Source organism: Dreissena polymorpha, chromosome 13 (genome assembly GCF_020536995.1).
Source record: "Dreissena polymorpha isolate Duluth1 chromosome 13, UMN_Dpol_1.0, whole genome shotgun sequence".
Classification (NCBI taxonomy): Eukaryota; Metazoa; Mollusca; class Bivalvia; order Myida; family Dreissenidae; genus Dreissena; species Dreissena polymorpha.
The window spans coordinates 23,202,313-23,223,251 of NC_068367.1; the positions used below are offsets into that span (position 1 = coordinate 23,202,313).

At 37.7% G+C, this 20,939-nt stretch overlaps 2 protein-coding genes across 2 annotated transcripts; both read left to right on the forward strand.

Moving 5' to 3' along the window:
* Positions 1 to 604: 604 nt before the first annotated feature.
* Positions 605 to 20,366, forward strand: LOC127855657 (ABC transporter F family member 4-like). The gene is made up of 6 exons (XM_052391399.1): positions 605 to 827; positions 1,847 to 1,954; positions 3,021 to 3,209; positions 8,312 to 8,866; positions 10,869 to 10,946; positions 20,225 to 20,366. Exons 1-6 carry the CDS (start codon positions 624 to 626, stop codon positions 20,342 to 20,344), a joined length of 1,254 nt encoding a protein of 417 aa, XP_052247359.1. The 5' UTR covers positions 605 to 623; the 3' UTR covers positions 20,345 to 20,366.
* Positions 20,346 to 20,939, forward strand: LOC127854514 (zinc finger protein 676-like). Its single transcript, XM_052389579.1, has one exon. The coding sequence runs from the start codon at positions 20,346 to 20,348 to the stop codon at positions 20,937 to 20,939; it is 594 nt and encodes a 197-aa protein (XP_052245539.1).

The following is a 20,939-nucleotide window of genomic DNA, read 5'->3' on the forward strand; positions in this document are numbered from 1 at the left end:
TTATTAAATGACTTAAGAAAGAAATATATCGATAAAAAGTATTGGTTACGACCTAACATGCAAAAATGTATTGCACTTATAAATTCACAAAATGCACTAACATTAAGAAAACTAGCTTCTTTTACATTTCTTGGTTTTAAAGTTAAGAATTAACACAATAATCCTTTTTATAAGTAATGTCATTCATTAAATTAAATCTCCTATACATGTATAGCCTGACATTTCATTACGAATTGTTTAAAACGTGCATGGACAACACAATAATCATGAAAACAAGCGGAGAAGCCCATTATGAGTGATAAATAAATATAATAAAAAAATACATTACAAAATAATATTATTCCCATAATTTCTGAAATGAGCTTAAAAGAGGCGATCAAGAAATAATTGCCGATCACAAGAAAACAAAACATACATGTAGTTAAAATTTACCTATTTTTAAGTTGATGAAACCCCTGTAAGGTCCTAATAGGTAAAACTATGTTTCTAAAGTGCTATTTTACACTTTTAATATATCAAACAAGTGAATTGTTCCCCATTGTTGAAATGCTGACATATATTCACTGGCTGACATTTTCAATGATCCCAACATGGTCAGGAAAACTAATGAGTCAGATCAGTCAATGGAAGACGACATGGAGCTAGCGGCAGAAATGTCCCATTTCCATGACAATGTGGATTACATGGAGGAGAAGCTTACTGCGCAGGCTCAGGCACGGGCCCATGAACGCAGAAAGGGCAGCGCTAAGGGATGGACCTCCACTTATGGGGGCAAGTTCAGAACCCCTAAACAGACCCCCAATAAGGACCTCGGCAAGATGTTGAAAGTATGTTTATTATGTTGTTTTTCGTTGTTGTTGTTTTCTTTTGTAAACTGTGCTTTAGTAGTATTCTCATTTGAACCTTTTTTGGGGTGATAATGGATGAAATATGGCTCTGTTTGATAAATCTGTTTCCCTACTTTCAGAAAAAGCTCATTAAAACTTCACATTATGGTGATGATTTTGGGGATGTCATTTCATGTTATTTAGTATGGTTTAGTATGGATTTTCTTTTCTTGTTTAAGCTAAAGACAATAATAGGAGTTGTAAAATTCCAGGCAACATTATGCAAGACAGTTTGGGTTGGATAAAATGTTTTCTTTATTTGTTACTAACCTGCGTAGATCATTTTAGTTTATTGATTGTATGCAGTTTTCAAAACGGGAAGTCATGACATTGGGTTCCAACCTCTTAAAGGGATCTTTTCACGCTTTGGTAAATTGACAAAATTGAAAAAAGTTGTTTCAGATTCGCAAATTTTCGTTTTAGTTATGATATTTGTGAGGAAACAGTAATACTGAACATTTACCATGGTCTAATATAGCCATTATATGCATCTTTTGACGATTTTAAAACCTAAAAATTATAAAGCGTTGCAACGCGAAACGATTGAATAATTTGGAGAGTTCTGTCTTTGTCGTTAAATTTTGTGAAACTACGAAGATTGCTTATATAAGGTATAAAATACATTAAGTATGTGTACTCGGCGGAATAGCTCAGTAGGCTAAAGCGTTTTTACTTCAGGACTCTGGCAGGACTCCAGGGGTCACTGGTTCGAAACCTGGTCCGGGCAATGTTCTTTTCCTTTTTTTACTTTTATTCTTGATTTTTTACTGGAGCTTTTACGATCCAAAGTTTACATTTATCGATATAAAGCATTTAATGAATAAGTTAAAAAATGCCAAAATCTGTGAAAAGGCACCTTTAATGCCGGTTGACTGAAATAAATGAAAGTTTTAACATTACATTAATAAATATACGCATCATATAGAAGAGCAAACACCACATTAGTTTTCTGTTGACAGGTGATCAAATCTGAGATGTTGGTAGAGCAAGACACTTCACATGATGACACAATGCAAGACACGGACCTGGAGGATGACATCTTTGGTCTGAACATCAAGGCAGATGAGGTAACTGAACAGAGAACAAGCAAATATGGACAGTCTTCAAATATTTGACTTTGTGACCATGTTAATGCCTATCTTTAAATATTTGAAATTGAGAATAAACTTGTTTGTCCATAAGTAATTGAAATTTGAACTTTTTCCTAAGTTTTTAAATTGAAATTATGCTAATGACATTGATACTTAACTACATTCTATCTTCATATATTTGACATTGGGGCAAATTTTTGACATTGGGAATTTGTTATTGCCTGAAAATTAACATTGTCCTTAGATATTTGACATTAAGACTAAGCTGTTTTTTGTGGTTTGATAATATTTGACATTTTACTTTGCTATTGTCAGCCTTTGATTTTTGACATTTAGACTTTGCTATTGTTTGCCTTAGATATTTAAAATTTGGGCTTAGCTGTTGTTTGTCTTTTGCTGTTTGACATTTGGATTAAGCTTTTGTTTCTCCTTAGATATATATGACATTGGGACTACACATTTTTCAGCCTCAAGATATTGGACTATTTTCAATAAATATTTGAAATTGGGACTAAGCTGTTTCCTGCCTCTATATGTTGACATTTTGCTTTCGGTATTGTCCATTTATATTTTTATTATCCCCACCAAAGGCCAAGGTATATAGAATTGTCATCTGTCCGCCAACACGTCTGTCACAAAACTTTTCAGGACCATATCTCATAAACTATATGATATCAACATGAAACTTTATGGGTGTATATATATCAATATGGGAAAGGGCCATGCACAAGAACCATAACCATACACTTTCTTAAATCAGAGATATTGCCCTTTGCTGTTTTGTATGATTTAACTTTTCATGGCTCTATCTCAGATACGTTATTAGTTTCAACATGAAACTTCATGGGTGTATTAATATCAATGAGGAGATGTGCCATGCTTAAGAACCAAAACATTGCACTTAATAATATTTTTAAGATTATACCATATCTCGAGGGATTTGCACCCATCCATAAACAAAACTTTGTTGTCGGGGGATATCAATGCATCGAATTTGCTTGTTTATATTTGATGTTGGAACAATGTTCTTGACTATTTATAGATATTTGACATTGGTACGGGGGTGTTCTCAGAGAAGCTGATTAAAGCGCTGACCTCGGCCGCTTTGGTTACCACGGTACTGGAGAAGGTTGCCCTTCTCACCAACACTCGCCTTACCCAGGAGGACGGCAGGTACATGCTCTGTGGCAAACTGGAGGACCTGCTGGCAGCAAAACAGCTTGTCATCAAGGTAGGCTACACACTGTACACCAGCCAAACAGCTTGTCATTAAGGTAGGCTACACACTTTACACCAGCTTGTCATCAAGGTAGGCTAAACACTGTACACCAGCTTGTCATAAAGGTAGGCTACACACTGTACACCAGCTTGTCATCAAGGTAGGCTACACACTGTACACCAGCTTGTCATCAAGGTAGGCTACACACTGTACACCAGCTTGTCATAAAGGTAGGCTACACACTGTACACCAGCTTGTCATAAAGGTAGGCTACACACTGTACACCAGCTTGTCATCAAGGTAGGCTACACACTGTACACCAGCTTGTCATCAAGGTAGGCTACACACTGTACACCAGCTTGTCATCAAGGTAGGCTACACACTGTACACCAGCTTGTCATCAAGGTAGGCTAAACACTGTACACCAGCTTGTCATCAAGGTAGGCTACACACTGTACACCAGCTTGTCATAAAGGTAGGCTACACACTGTACACCAGCTTGTCATAAAGGTAGGCTACACACTGTACACCAGCTTGTCATCAAGGTAGGCCATACACTGTACACCAGCTTGTCATCAAGGTAGGCAACACACTGTACACCAGCTTGTCATCAAGGTAGGCTACACACTGTACACCAGCTTGTCATCAAGGTAGGCTACACACTGTACACCAGCTTGTCATCAAGGTAGTCTACACACTGTACACCAGCTTGTCTTCAAGGTAGGCTACACACTGTACACCAGCCAAACAGCTTGTCATCAAGGTAGGCTACACACTGTACACCAGCTTGTCATCAAGGTAGGCTAAACACTGTACACCAGCTTGTCATCAAGGTAGGCTACACACTGTACACCAGCTTGTCATCAAGGTAGGCTACACACTGTACACCAGCTTGTCATCAAGGTAGGCTACACACTGTACACCAGCTTGTCATAAAGGTAGGCTACACACTGTACAACAGCTTGTCATAAAGGTAGGCTACACACTGTACACCAGCTTGTCATCAAGGTAGGCTACACACTGTACACCAGCTTGTCATCAAGGTAGGCTACACACTGTACACCAGCTTGTCATCAAGGTAGGCTACACACTGTACACCAGCTTGTCATCAAGGTAGGCTACACACTGTACACCAGCTTGTCATCAAGGTAGGCTACACACTGTACACCAGCTTGTCATCAAGGTAGGCTACACACTGCACACCAGCTTGTCATCAAGGTAGGCTACACACTGTACACCAGCTTGTCATAAAGGTAGGCTACACACTGTACACCAGCTTGTCATCAAGGTAGGCTAAACACTGTACACCAGCTTGTCATCAAGGTAGGCTACGCACTGCACACCAGCTTGTCATCAAGGTAGGCTACACACTGTACACCAGCCTGTCATCAGGGTAGGCTACACACTGTACACCAGCTTGTCATCAAGGTAGTCTACACACTGTATACCAGCTTGTCATCAAGATAGGCTACACACTGTACACCAGCTTGTCATTAAGGTAGGCTACACACTGTACACCAGCGGCAGTGGAAAATTATCAACCTAGTGCCCTTCCATTGAGAAATATTAATGATTTAATTTTAATTTACTTAAAATAATGAAACGCAAGTACTTAAATTTTATATCCTAAATAAACATCAACAAGGTACGCAACACACTGTACACTCAGGGCATAGTCTCAAAAATGAGGTAATTTATCATATTGTGTAATTTACTTAAAATTATATATCCTTAATGAAAATCAACACAGGATATGTATTGATAGCAATTAAATACTTGTTTTACTTAAGTTTATTAACCATTATTACTGATTTTGGAATCTTTCTCAAATAATCTGAGAGAAGTTATATGTGTGATATCATAGATTTTGTTGAACAAAGTGTATCCATTTTGCTAATAAATGGAAAATCAAAGCCATATTTACCAAATGTAAACATCTTCATAACGTAATATGACAATTGCACAACTAATGTGGTTTTACTGCACTGTATAATGAAGAAATTAATTGGTTGTCAAGATGTTTGATCGCCCGTTTAAGAACATGCCTTTAACTGAACTATTTCTTTGAATTTCTTCAAATTCTTTTCCAACATAAGGCTCTGTCCAATTTTTTTTCAGAATAGCACACAATTACTTTTTTTCTTTATCCAAAGATAACAAGTGACGGATCATGTTTTCATTTCGATTCTGGTTAAAAATCTAAATAATGTTCCTTTTAAAATATACAGGATTTCTAATACAAAAAACTTGAATAGATATTAGAAGTTGTTTCTTGGAGTATTACTTATAGTAAGATTTCTGTTGGGAGTTTTATGACTGATGGCCCTGTGCTCCCAATGTGTTTTTACTAGATGATATATGTACACTCATCCAAGAATGTATTTTGGATGAGGGGTCCAGTTTTTTGCACATTCTGCACTTTGTGTGTAAAAATATAAGTTCTACAAGTTGCAAACTTGTTGGCTTTTAAATCTTGAAAGTATAATAAAAAGGCTTGAAAGTACAATAAAAAGGCTTGAAAGTACAATAAAAAGGCTTTAAAGAACAATAAACAGGCTTTAAAGTACAATTAAAAGACTTTAAAGTACAATACAAATCAATAAGGTAATCTTTAAAACATTTATGGAAGAAACTGTTTGTTATGAATGTGTGTTGCTAGTATTTATAATCTTGAAGCCTTGCCTGGTGACAGTATTTATTAGATATTATGTAAGTTTAGCTCACCTGAGCACAATGTCATCATGGTGAGCTTTTGAGATTGTCTATTGTTCCTTGTGCGTTGTGCATCGTGTGGCGTCAACATTTGCCTTGTTAATACTCTAGAGGCCACGTTTCTTGTCTGATCTTCATGAAATTTGGTCAGAAGATTTGTGCCACTGATATCTTGGATGAGTTTGAAAGTGGTTCAGGTTTGTTTAAAAAACATGGCCACCAGGGGGTGGGGCATTTTTCCTTATATGGCTATAGTAAAACCTTGTTAACACTCTACAGGCCACATTTATTTTCTGATCATCATGAAACTTGGTCAGAAGATTTATCCTTTTGATATCCTAGACGGGTTGGATATTGGTTACTGTTGCTTAAAAAACATGGCCACCAGTGGGCGGGGCATTTTTCCTATGGCTTATGTAAAACTTTGTAACACTCTAGAGTCCACATTTATTATCTGATCTTCATGAAATTTGGTCAGAAGATTTGTGCCACTGATGTCTTTGATGAGTTCGACAATGGTTCAGGTTGGTTGAAAAACATTGCTACCAGGGGGAGGGGCATTTTTCCTTATATGGCTATTGTAAAACCTTGTTAATACTGAAGAGGCCAAATTTATTGTTGAATTATCATTAAATTTGGTCAGAAGTTTTTTTCCCAGTGATATCTTGGACGAGTTTGAAAATGCGTTTAGTTGCTTGAAAAACAAGGCTGCCAGAGGGGTGCATCATTTTAGTCCCCTACCGGTTTCACCGGTGGACTTATGGTTTGCCATCCGTTTGTCAGTCTGTCAGTCAGTCAGTCTGTCTGTCTGTCACTTTTTTCTTGATCCTGCAATTGAAAAGTTCTTAATATTTTTCATGAAACTTGGAACATGGATAGATGTCAATATGGACATTATAGAAATCATTTCATTTCGTTCCTACGTCAAAAATTCTGGTTGCTATGTCAACAAATAGACTAGAAATTCAAATACTGCTGAAATGGTGGTTTTCTGGATCCTGCGATAACTTTTAAAGTTCTTGCTATTTTTTCATGAAACTTAAAACATGGATAGATGGCAATATGGACATTATGCATGTCATTTTATTTTGTTTCTATGTCAAAATTCTGGTTGCTATGGCAACAAATATAAAAAGAATAATCTGAAAATGGTGGAATTTCTGACAATTGTGGAGCCGGTAGGGGACTTGTATTGCTTGACAATAGTCTTGTTCTTTATATTGCTATGTATGGCTATTGCAAAAACCTTGTTAACACTGGAGTCCACATTTATTGTCTGATCTTCATATAACTTAATCAGAAGATTTGTCCCAATAATATCTTGGATGAGTTTGAATTGGTTCAGGTTGGAAACATGGCCACCAAGGGGCATGGCATTTTTTATGCCCCTGAAGGAAGGCATATAGTGATCAAACTGTCCGTCTGTCTGTCCGTCACACTTTGCGTTTAGGTTTCAAAATATGCTCATAACTTCTATGCCCCTTGAGATGTAAACTTCATATTTGGTATGCATGTGTATATGGAGAAGGCCTTTCCATACGCACACAAATTTTGATCCGGGTGACTTTGACGTTGAACTTGGGGTCCGTGTATAGGTTTCGAAATCTGTGTTTAGGTTTTGAAAAATGCTCATAACTTCTATGTTCCTTTAGATATAACCTTCATATTTGGTATGCATGTGTATATGGTCAAGACTTTTCCATACGCACACAAATTTTGACCCCTGTGACCTTGACCTTGAACTGAGGGTCTGCGTTTAGGTTTCAAAAAATGCTCATAAATTCTATGTCCCTTGAGATATAAGCTTCATATTTGGTATGCATGTGTATATGGACAAGGCCTTTCCATACGCACATAAATTTTGACCCCTGTGACCTTGACCTTGAACTGAGGGTCTGCATTTAGGTTTCAAAATCTGCGTTTAGGTTTCAAAATCTGCGTTTAGGTTTCGAAAAAGGCTCATAACTTCTATCAAAGCATTTATAGGGGGCATATGTTATCCTATGGTGACAGCTCTTGGTCTTATATGGCTAAAGTAAAAACTTAACAACACTCCCAGAGTCACATTGATTGTCTAATCATTTTAAACTTGGTCAGAACATTTGTTTTAATGATATCTTGGATGACTTTAAAAATAGTTCCAGTCTGTTGAAAACCATGGCCCCCAGGGGCAGGGAAGTTATACTTATATGGCTATAGTTAGACCTTGTTAGTACTCAAAAAGTTACATTTATAGGTCAATCTTCATGAAACTCGGTCAGAACATTTGTTTTAAGAAATCTTGGGCTGCACAGAACTGGTCAGTTCCTTTGTATCTCAGGTGAGCAACTTTTTGCCTTTCAGGCCCTCTTGTTTATACTTATTGCAGCATTGCATTTAAATGTTTTTCATACATTTTGCAGACAATTGAAGGTTCTGAGTCAGATGCTGAGCAGGAAATGCCTTCGTCCCCAGATAGAAAGTCGGGGAGGTCTGCAAAGAAGCCTAAAAACTCAACAGTGGAAGAAACCTCTAAAGCCACCCACAAAGGAAAGGAAAAAAGCAAGAAAGAAGCTGTTGTTGCGAAAAAAAGAACTCCTGGCAGGCCAAAGAAAAAGGCAGACAGCTTTCCATACTCAGAAATAGAAGAAATTATAGAAGCATCTAAGAAAACGGATAAAGGAAAGAAAGGACCCACTAGACCTCCCAAAAAACTACCACTTCCAAAAACACTGAAATCGAAAGAGCCAATCCAGGAAGCTGCTACGCCAACCACCCCAGGACGGTACGGCACAAGGGGAGTGAAGCGTGACTACCTGGAGATGAGTAGGGGCGTGGTGGTGGTAAAACAGGAGGTGATAAGTGATGATGAGCTGGGAGAAGGGTCTGAGGAAGACGAGGAAGAGGTGGAGGAGGAGATGACACCTCGCAGGAGGAAATCAGGGGCACAGGCTGGGGCCAAGAGAGGCAGACCTAGGGTAGGTGTGAACACATGGATTTTGTGTACATCTATTTATTTATTTATTTTTTATGCAAATGAACACGTTTAAAAAAATATTGCTTGAAGGTCAGTAGGAGCTTTCAGTGCTTATTATCTGCCATGAAGGCAGATTGCTTATTTTAGGTTTAAAGGAGAGATGTTGTTTTTAAAAGAGTGACACAAATGATTGCATTTTATAAGGAGACATTTATTCGTGCATTACTTGCTTGTTGAAGTATATGTCTGTAGTTTCTATTTTAGCTGCCTGTACCAGTAAGCTGCACTTATTCCACACCTTCTTGTAGTAGAATTCATTTTTCCATGCATTTTTTTATGAATGAATAACAGCCGTAATATCAATATAATATTAATTTTCATCAAGCCAAAACTTAATGCTGAAAAAAGTGACACTGTGTGGGTATTGAAATTCGTTAATTTCCAATTTTATTGAAAAAATGTAAATGAATGTATTGTGGTACATGTACTCTGTTCACAACACATTGCTGCCATGATCAACCTTTTCAATTGAGCAAGCAACGTTTTGTTATGGAAACGCAGTGTGTCACTGTGGTTGATAGGTCTGGACTACAAAGTGTAAATCTAACAGTTCACAGATTTGACAAGGAGCTCATGTTCAAAAGAATGAAAGTAGTTATACATTATAGGCACTAAAATTCAATTAGGTAATAGTGTAAACACTTTTAATTATCAATTTACAAGTGTGAATGTCATTTAATTATATCATCACAGCATCAGATCAGCACTAAATCTTAAATGTTAACAGGACAAAAATGAATATACAGCGTTATTGCTTAGACAGCTAAATTGTATAGGTCAAGGGTCAATTAAATACTTCAAAAGATTTTTGGAGTGTGAGCAGTTTAGAAGATGAGAATCCCACAAGAAACAACAACTTGATATTAAACTATAGCAATTATGACATAAATGCAATCTTGTTTAAGGTTATTTTTATAAGAAATAAGGTCTCCAAACTTAAACAGTAGACGTGTATTCATAGATTGTAGAAAACTACACATGAGGGCCCATATATGGCCATCTTTAAAATCTAACTGAACTATTATTCCTTGGACACTTCAATTGGTGTTTTTTTAATTGTAATGGTTTGACAGTGTATGCTGCTTGTATGGTGTCATATAAGTTTAATTAATGTGTGTAAAGTGCAGCTGGCACTGTTGAATCTAAGACATAGGGCCCTCTTTAAATGTATTGTTTGTTCAAGTCTCTAGTTAAAACATTATATGTAATAGGCTGAATACGTCATACTTGCGCCATTTTCACAAAAGTTTATGAAATTGGTTATTCTTTTAAGCTGACATTTAATAATGATTTATTGTGCCCCCCTTCATAGAAGGGGGTATATTGTTTTGCACATGTCGGTCCGTCGGTCGGTCCATCCACCAGATGGTTTCCGGATGATAACTCAAGAACGCTTACGCCAAGGATCATGAAACTTCATAGGTACATTGATCATGACGGGCAGATGCCCCTATTGATTTTCAGGTCACTAGGTCAAAGGTCAAGGTCACAGTGACAAAAAACATATTCACACAATGGCTACCACTACAACTTACAGCCCATATGGGGGGCATGCATATTTTACAAACAGCCCTTGTTTAAATATTGACATTTATTTTTGGATATACTTTTTGAAGACGTAATTGTTGTCAAAATTTTTTATGTCGACTTACCGAAATAGATTTTAGGCACTTTACAGCAAACTTTAGTAAGTCAATGGCATGAAAATAAATGTCGACAAAGTAAACATTAATATCATTTAAAAAGAACAGTGCCACAAAAGTTAACATTAATGGTGCATACAAATTAATGTTGATTGTCAAGTTTAAGTAAGATTCACAACCCATATATGGGGTCAGGATTGGCTTGCACGTACTGCCCAAGCTAATCTGGAGATATTTTACGCACATGGAGTTAATGAAGCCAGGTTTTCTCACCCCACGCCTACCATGTGTACCTTTCAGAAGCAGGCAGTGGAAGATGAAGAGGAGGAAGAGAGTGTTGAGAGTCTGGATGACAGCGAACAGGAGGAGTTGGACCAGGTACGTAGTCACTGCACAAACACACATGGCTCAAGTGTTGGATATGGTGTGATTACGCCGTGGTGTAATGGATATGGTGTCAGCCTAGCGACTGGGAGGTCATGGGTTCGATCCCCACTGTGGGAGCGTTCTTTAGATCTCCCCCAAAGACACCAAGTACTGGTTCTAGACCCAGGCAACGGACTCTAGAGCGTTTCAAATAAGCTCTAGGCTTTCGATGCAATGGAGCAAAAATAAATAGGTTTAAGCTAAAACTAAGTGTCGGAAAAGGTTTAGTTTAAACCTATTTATTTAAGCTAAATTGCATCAAAATGCGTTTGAAACCTTCAAGTCCGTTTCCTAGATAAAACCAGTACTTTTGTCTTTTGGGTAGCTCTAAAGAACGCTCATGCAGATGGAACCCTTGACCTTCCGGTTTACAGGCGGGACCCCATATCCACTACGCCATGGTGAACTATTCATTGTTTTAATTGAGAGGAATAATTGATGAGCTGTTATTGATGAAACTTTACATGACAACATTTGCAAGCTGGGTATGCGGATACTTTAATGACAGATGGCACTTCGAGACCAGATAACAACAAAAGCCACGCGCGAGAGGTAAGTTCATCAATTTGTTTTGAAGTTATATCGTATAGATTAGTTTTTTTAGACAAGGCGCATGGTCGAGTTTATAAATGGTGTATCATTTTCTATTGAAAAGAAAAAACATCATGGAAGAATGGTAGATTTTTCCGCAAAAAATAGAAAATTCGGCCGGAAAACAGCATAAAGTGGATGAACAGTAAACATTTCAACAAAATAAAACTACTTAGAAATATTGCAAGAAATTGTTTGATATTCCAGCATGTAGAGGAATCACTGTGCTTCAAATGCTGAAATTTTGATAGTATTCAATGAAATATAAACGAAGATAGAGCATTTTTTAATAGGTGGTATTCATTAAGTTGCGGATACTTTGATTCCCAATATAGGGCACTTTGGATAACAGAGACATTCAACAAATTGGGCACTCTGATAACCGAGTTTTATCTTCTACCTGAAATGCATTTATGTTTATTATGGCTATTCTTACCAAACATTTTGAAGTACGAATCAATTTGCATTGTCAAGCCCGACACATTGGGAATCTATGCATAACGTAAATTCATACACATGTAAAATATAACCAATTGCTGTGTTCGTTTTCAAAAATCTTATTTCTATTAATTTATATAATTAATATGATTATTGCAAATTTTCAAATGCTTATTTCTGCAGTAATACATTTCAAGTGACGACCAAAAATAATTGTCTAAATAATAAACCTGTTTTTAAGTGGTAAATTGAGATTAAGAGAATTGAAAATACAACGGATCATGTGGATCAACACGATTGTGTTCAATTGAACTTATAGCAGGTCTCTAATTAAGGGGAGCAAGGGGTCTTAAAGCGGTCAATACACCTCATAAAATCCTTTGTCATTGGTGCTCATTAGAATCGCATCATGAAAACGATACTAATGCGTAGCCACACAATTTAAAAGAGATTGGAAAACTCCCTTTATATTGAGCTTTACACTTCCCTTTCCCTTTTATTATCATATTCCAAAGGGATAAGAACATGTTTCGGTAATTCGTTTTTAATTTACGTCAGTACATACATTTTTATTTATTGCCTGCTTACTATAGAAGTATTCCACAGCGAATTCTGCATTTCTGATTCACTAAAAAGAGGGTTTTATCTGGTAAAAAGTGCCAGAGTTATCTGGAATCGAAGTGCCATTGTCTTTGAGATGATCGGTAAAAGAAGTGTCTATGAAAATTTGGCATCCGACTCTTAAAACATTTGTATTTCCTCAAATACGTTATTCAACTAAAATTTAACATGTTGTAACATTAATGGATTAATATTGATCTTTTATTTCGAATAGTTGGCAAGTTCTTGATTTATTTCCAAGTACTTTTATTTTGTTGAAATACGTACTGATCATCAAACTCATGACGATTATCGATGAAATTGAATTTCTTTTTTATAATCCACTGTTTTTTTTCACGACTTTCTTGCTCTGCAATACAAAGTACTGTACCATTAATCGACCAAACAATGTTACGTGTCTGAAAACCAAATGAACAGAACATAAATGCAAAAATGCTGAAGAACTCAACTCTCGCGCGTGACTTTTGTTGGTATCTGGTATCGAAGTGCCATCTGTTATCAAAGTATCCGCATACCCGGCGTGATTTACATGTACCTGTAACACATTTGATCTATGCTGATAAAATTTAAGAATGTTGTGTTTATTGGGATTGCCATCATGTCTTGTTTGCACAAAAGCCTTGTTTCTGTCTTGAATATCTTCAAATTCAACAGATAGGGCTATTAAAAAAAGCAGGGGTTGTGATTTTTAAGGAATTTTTTTTATGCCCCTGGATCAAATGATTGGAGGCATATTGTTTTTGGTCTGTCTGTCTGTCATTCTGTCCCAAAACTTTAACCTTGGTAAAAGTTTTTCGATAACTTTTGCAATATTGAAGATAGCAACTTTATATTTGGCATGCATGTGTATCTCATGGAGCTGCACATTTTGAGTGGTGAAAGGTCAAGGTCATCCTTCAATGTCAAAGGTCAACAAACAAATTCAAGGGAAGTAATTTGCTTTAAAGGGAGATAATTATCTGTAACTGCAAAATGATGACAAAAATTGATAAAGAAAAGCGTTGCAGTAGGGGGGCATTGTGTGACAAACACATCTCTTGTTTTTATAGAAGTTGGTGAGTAGTAGATAAACAGTATGTGGGGAGGGGATGAACAATAGTTGTGGAGGCGATAAACAATAGATGGGAAAATGACAAACAGTTTGGAGAAGATTTACAATAGCTGGGTACACTGGGGGCTGACGAAGTATAAGCGTAGTTCGTTTCGCTACGACGTCGGGTATATGTTTTACTACGAAAACACTGTGTAAATACACATGACATCGAAGAACGGATTAGTGGAAATTTGTGTTTAAAACAGGTAAGACTATGCTTTTGTAATAACAAAACTTTGAATTTAAGCACAATAACATTTCACAGACCGGTTACATCAAATTATGATTCAACATCTGTCTGGTTTATGCGGTTAAATATTAAATATACCGCTGATTTATCAAACCGAAGTCATGTTTCACTTTAAAAAATGCAATTAATGTTTACAACTGTGTTTTATTGACACAATTTTACAATTTCCATATCGATGTATGTATCGTTAAGCCACTGGTGTGTTTATACATGTGTTGGGTGAAGCAGTTATCAGAATAAAAGGCTTAGTAGTAATATTATGCATGCTCATGTCTCTGACAGTATACGTATATGCCTCGCTACGACAACGCTTTAGCGTGTATAGGTTTCTCACAGAAGACGTATTGGTTATCTCTCAAAGGCGAAAGAAAGAAAAGTTTTTTTAAACACACAGTCATGGAGTGGCTGGATGTTTCCTTTGAGGAAGAGGTAGTAACAACGACAAACGAGAGCGCCGATGGCGTTAAAAGCATAGGTGCAAGATACAGGGAAGAATGGCGTCACGTGGTATAATGTAGTTCGATATCGCCATCCGCGAATTTCTCAAATCAATAATTTCAAACAATTACCGACTATTTAAATAGATAATCTTTCCATTTACATCAGTGTTTGAAACGCTTATGAAAAATAATTACCCAAGCCTTTCAAAATTTAAGCACGGACAGATCTGTATCGAACTATTCTTTTTACAAATGAAAATAGACGCTACCCTATTCGTCTGCGTCAAGAATTTGTCGTAAAACTTGTGGTAAGCGTTAGATGCAGACGTGCACAACAGATTGAGTTCTGAATACAGATTTCTGAATGCAGATTTTTATAGAAACTCCTCACAGCAGTTACTTCCCTTGCTTCGCCCGGTCAGTAACTTCTAGTATAAGGGAGGCCACTGCGTAGGAGATTGAGATTTATAGTGCAGATAGAATTGTTTTACGAACGAAATTTGTTTTAGGTTATAAGAAGATTTTTTGACATAAAACGGTCTTAGAAAAATTCACTAAAAACGGTGTCAGCAATATTCTTGGAAGAAAACGTTAGAAAAACGTTTCCAAAAAAAATTTGTAAGAATGACCATATACTAGATTAAATAGATATTTCGTCTGATTTTTGATCAGGTAAGGCTTCATAAAGGGTAACCAATCGATGTGGATTTTCGAAATGTGCAATATACCATAAGCATAGGTGCGTAAACGCACCTATGCTAAAAATTATCTGAGGCGCACAGTCGACATGGTAATGCACATTATTATCATATAATTAAATTCACGACTAGGCCAAAGGAAACGATCAAAATCGAAAATCCATAAATAAGACGACAGTTGAGAGTCGAGAACCTAATGTCGTCGGTCTTAATAAAAATTACGCATCTTCACCTTGTGACAATGCCTTATACGTTCTTTAGGATAGAGACCGACGATAGGTTTTTAGCATACGGTATTCTTTTTCAAATAACATTCGATCCTCGTTATGTCCAACTCGCTTATCTCGAAACACTGCTTATGTCAAAGTAAATCCCATGTCCCAACTTCGATCCTTCTTTATCTAATACGGATTTTGATTTTTACATTGTATATATCAAAGCGATTTTCTTGAAAATCTGTTATCACCAACTAATTTTGAGATGAATATCATGTTAGTATACACGATTTTAACAGTAAAATAAACACCTGTAACAGCCGTAAGGTGTGGAAAGTAGGACCCCAATGGCACACATCCGCAATTGCTTAATCAATGTATTGTTGTGAAGGTGTGGTTGTGGGTTTACTGCGTAAATGACGGCCGGTACATTTACCTCGTGTTACAACGCAGTTAAGGCCCAGTCTCACTCTGATGCTGGCGGAGCCCCGGTGCGTGATCAGGCATCTACCGGGATGAACCGGTGCTCCACCGTGATGAACTGTGGACCACCGGGGCTCCATCGGGAAAATATTTAAATGTGTAATACCTCCGGGATGAACCGGGAGTCACCGGCAACGACCGGCATGGCACTTGGAACAACCAGGACTGCACCGGGAACAACCGGGACGGCACCGTAGCTCCATCGGGGCCAAAACAGACCTCGGCATAGCTACGGCGAGCCTGGTGAATGCCGACAGAGTCCCGGTATAGCTACGGTACATAAGTAAACCGGCGCTCTTACGGTGCCGTCCCGGTTGTTCCCGGTGCAGTCCCGGTTTTTACCATGCCAAGCCGGTCTTTGTCGGTCCTTAGATGTGACTCCAGGTTCATACCGGAGGTATTAAACATTTTAATACTTTCCCGGTGGAGCCCCGGTTGTCACCGGTTAAACCGGGGCGTTGCCGAAGCTCTACCGGGGTCTGATGCCGATATAGCCCTTTTGAGTGCCGGCGTAGTGACGGTATACCGGGGCTCTGCCGGAACGCTGCCGGCTTTCACCGGGGATCAACCGGGGCATTTCCTGCGACAACCAGTGCACTGCCGGGGCTTCACCGGTATAAACCAGTCCGGGGTTGACCGGGACTCTGCCGGGCTGTTGACAGGCTTCAACCGGGGCGGCACTGGAAAATAGTGTGACCGCGTTAAAATAATTCTAAGAATCATCCTGGTTTTCGCCTGTCGACCTGCGTTACCTAACCGGTATGGACCGGGGCTCTACCGGCAATAGTAAGACTTGGTCTTTACTTTCGGTTTCCTTTTTCTGTTTTCGTCTGCGGGTTTCGTCGAATGTTTATCTCCAATTCCATATATCTCCAACTATTTTTTTATGTCCTTACAACTTCGAGATAATGAGAATAATCTATAAATAATAATAAATAATCTGACAATTGACAGGTTTTGTTGGTGTGTTTATTCGTGATATATTTCGCACAGGACTTTCTGTCACTGTAGATTTTGTCGGAATTATCAATTTTCCAGAAACCGGATTGAATGTTATATGTTCAGCATACTTTTTTTATGTCGCCACCCATAATATTGAACGTGCGATTTCTGTATTGTGCACCTCGTGCAGTGTCACAAAGCACCTACCACATAAATGAAACCTTTTCGTTTGGATGTTCATGCGCATAATGAAGCACAGCATCTTTTGCACTGGGTAATTGGCAGTCTGCATTAACTGCAAACTGCATGTGATATGTCCTGAAAATGATACATAAACTTCGTTGAGTAACCTATACATTATGTTTGTACTTCGTAGCACAACCAATTCGTACTCTGTGCGAAACCTATACATAAAGCGACTTGAAATTTCCTTCGAAACTAACCATTTGATTAATTAAAATACATGTTCGTAACCTGTTTTGTACTTAAAAATGTGTAATGTACTCTGAATCAAAGTAATTTAATTTATTTAATTTAAATTACCGTAATTTTCTATTCTAACAGAATAACCACCTTATGCATTGCTGCAAAGAAACATATTTCGATTTTAGCTCAAAATAAATGAGAAGGTTGCATCTACGCACATTTGTTATTAGTTTGTTATTGAAAATAAGCACCTACCATTACTGGATGTTCCGTTCTCTAATCCAAAAATACCAGAAAAGATGAAACTCGCCTGATTAAGTAGTGTATTTACACCATGTTTTCGTAGTAAAACATATACACGACGTCGTAGCGAAACGGACTACGCTTATACCTCGTCAGCCCCCAGTGGGGTAGGAGACAATGGATGTGGAGGTGAAAAACAATAGCTGGGTAGGAGATGAACAATAGCTGGGGAGAACACAATAGCTGGGTAGGAGACGATAGCTGTGGAGGTTAAAAACAATAGTTGGGGAGGGGATGAACAACAACTGGACAGGACACCATAGCAATAGCACACAAGTTAAAGGTTTATAGGATGTGATTCATTTTTAGCTCTACTGCCAAAGGCAGAAGAGCTTATGGGATGGCATGGTATCTCTGTCTGTCTGTGTGTGTGCGTTAGACTTTTCTTGTTTATCCGATAAAGTCCACAGTTTTCATCCGATTCTTTTCAAACTTGTTCAGTGTCTTTATATTAATGAGGACTCGAACCCTATTGATTTTCAGGTCACTGAGTCAAAGGTCAAGGTCACAGTGACTAGAAATATTAACATGGTTTCCGGATGATAACTAGAGAATGCTTAGGCCTAGGATCATGAAACTTTATAGGTACATTGATCATGACTGGCTGATGACTCCTTTTCATTTTCAGGTCACTAGGTCAAAGGTCAAGGTCACAGTGACTCAAAATAGTAAAATGGTTACTTTTTCTTGTTTATCCGAAAAAGTCCACAGTTTTCATCCGATTCTTTTTAAACTTGTTCAGTCTCTTTATAATAATGAGGACTCGATTCGTCGAACCCTATTGATGTTCAGGTCACTGAGTCAAAGTTCAAGGTCACAGTGACTAGAAATAGTAAAATGGTTTCCAGATGTTAACTCAAGAATGCTTAGGCCTAGGATCATAAAACTTCATAGGTACATTGATCATGACTGGCTGATGACCCCTATTGATTTTCGAGTCACTAGGTCAAAGGTCAAGGTCACAGTGACTGGAAATAGTAAAATGGTTACTTTTCCTTGTTTGTCCGATAAAGTCCATAGTTTTCATCCGATTCTTTTCAAACTTGTTCAGTGTCTTAATATTAATGAGGACTCAAACCCTATTGATTTTCAGGTCACTGGGTCAAAGGTCAAGGTCACAGTGACTCAAATAGTAAAATGGTTTCTGGATGATAACTCAAGAATGCTTAGGCCTAGGATCATGAAACTTCATAGTTACACTGATCATGACTGGCAGATGATCCCTAATGATTTTCAGGCCACTAGGTCAAAGGTAAAGATCACAGTGACTCAAAACAGTAAAATGGTTTTCGGATGATAACTCAAGAATGCTTACGCCTAGGATCATGAAACTTCATAGGTACATTGATCATGACTGGCATATGACCCCTATTAATTTTCAGGTCAAAGGTCAAGGTCACAGTGACTCAAAACAGTGAATTGGTTTCCGGATGATAACTCAAGAATAATAAGGCCTAGGATCATGAAACTTTATAGGTAGATTGATCATGACTGGCAGATGACCCCCATTGATTTTAAGGTCACTAGGTCAAAGGTCACGGTTACAGTGACAAAAAACATATTCACACAATGCTGCCACTACAACTGACAGCCCAGATGGGACATGTTTTACAAACAGCCCTTGTTTACAAAGAGCAATATCGAAGCAATATGTCCAGAATGACTTCCCCTTGAATATGAGAAAATTTTGAAATCCCGCTGGTTTACGCAATTTATTCCACAGTTTTCATCCAATTATTTCCAAATTTGTACAGTATCTTTATATCAATGAGAATTTGAACCCTATTGAATATGAGCAGTATCAGAGAAATAAGTACACAATAATCTCCCCTTGAATTTGAGAAAATTCTCAATGTTATCGCGATTAAGTACACAGTTTCCATCTTATCCTTTCCATACTTGCACAGTGTTTAAAGCAGTAGAGCGATTCTGGCCCTCATGGGCCTTTTGTTTAATAAATATCAAATCATAGGTGTGTATTACATTTTCTTCTATGTCTCTGACAACCAAGATGAATTTAATGAAGAGTGTGTAGCGATGGACAATAGGAATTACCTGTTGTAGTGAACAGTGTAATGCCTGAGAAAAGTTAAGTGATTCTATTGTCCCCAACTCAAATGATCAAGGATGATGGAAATGATAACAAGGCATTATGTCGAGCCATGAGCAAGATTACAGAGTGACATCTACAGTTTGAGCAATTAAATATTTGCGGATGCTTGTAGTTTTAAATCAAAAGGTTTTAATGAACAATAAGTATGGAGTGGATAAATAGTTGTTAGGGATGAGATAAACAATTGATGGGGAATAGATAAAACAATTGCTGGGGAATATATAAACAATGGCTGGGTAGATGAACAATAGGTTGAGAAAAGATAAACAATACCTGAGGACATAAACAAAAGCTGTGGGGGAAGAGATAGACAAAAGCTTAGGAATTGATTAACAATAGCTGTGGAAGAGATTAACAATAGCTGGGTAGGAAATTAACAATAGCTGGGGAGAGATAAACAATATGTGGGTAGGAAATTAACACCAATAGCTGTGTAAGACATACTCAATAGCCGTGGAAGAAATAAACAATAGCTGGAGCTGGTGATGAGGTTTTTATGAAAAAAACTAGATTTGTCTATTTTCAGTCATTTACAGAACACATATGTTTTAGGTGTATCTTTTTTTAATAAATATCAAATCATAAAATGTCATTTTGTGTATCACATTTTCTTCTAGTTCTCTGACAACCAAGATGAAGGCGGTGACGAGGACAGAGATATAGAAAATGAGGAATTACCTGTTGTAGAGAATGTAACGTCTGAGAAAAGTAATAGTGATTCTACTGTCCCCAAGTAAAATGATCGAGGAGGATGAAAATGATAACAAAGCATCTGGTGGAGCAATGAGCAAGATTACAGACTCAACTGTACAGAACCTCAAGACATCCAATGTGAAGTCCTCAATCCCACTGATATCAAAAGTTGGGATTCGGACCGTGAAAGTTGGTAGCCGCAAAGTGAACGAGGAAGAAAAAGTGGCCATGGAGAATGAAATGGAAAAAGTTGCACAGAGCCTAAAAGGCGATAATCTGAGGTGTTCACTTTGTGATGAATATCAGGCTGAGACTTTTTCTGAGCTTACAAATCATTTGAAAACGTTCCATCATGTTTATGAGCCACCCCGGTGCGATGTTTGTGAGATGGATTTCGACAATTGTCAGTCACTTGCCAATCATATTGAGAAAAAACATGGTCCTAAGATGCAGCAAACCGTGTTTAAGAGCAAAGCGTTCCCATTTCAGCAAGGCCTGATGGCTCATGACAGTAAAGTTCATGTCAATGGGGAAACGTCGTCCAAAGAAAAGAAATATGATTGTGAGACCTGCCATTTTAAAACCAATTCAAGAGCTGACCTGTGGGAGCATAAAAGATTAAGCATAACGAGGCCATAG

Coding starts and splice junctions, on each gene's coding strand:
- LOC127855657 (XM_052391399.1), top strand. CDS start 624: ATGGAAGACGACATGGAGCTAGCGGCAGAAATGTCCCATTTCCATGAC. Junction 1,955..3,020: donor TGAACATCAAGGCAGATGAG/GTAACTGAACAG, acceptor GACTATTTATAG/ATATTTGACATTGGTACGGG. Junction 8,867..10,868: donor CCAAGAGAGGCAGACCTAGG/GTAGGTGTGAAC, acceptor TGTACCTTTCAG/AAGCAGGCAGTGGAAGATGA.
- LOC127854514 (XM_052389579.1), top strand. CDS start 20,346: ATGATCGAGGAGGATGAAAATGATAACAAAGCATCTGGTGGAGCAATG.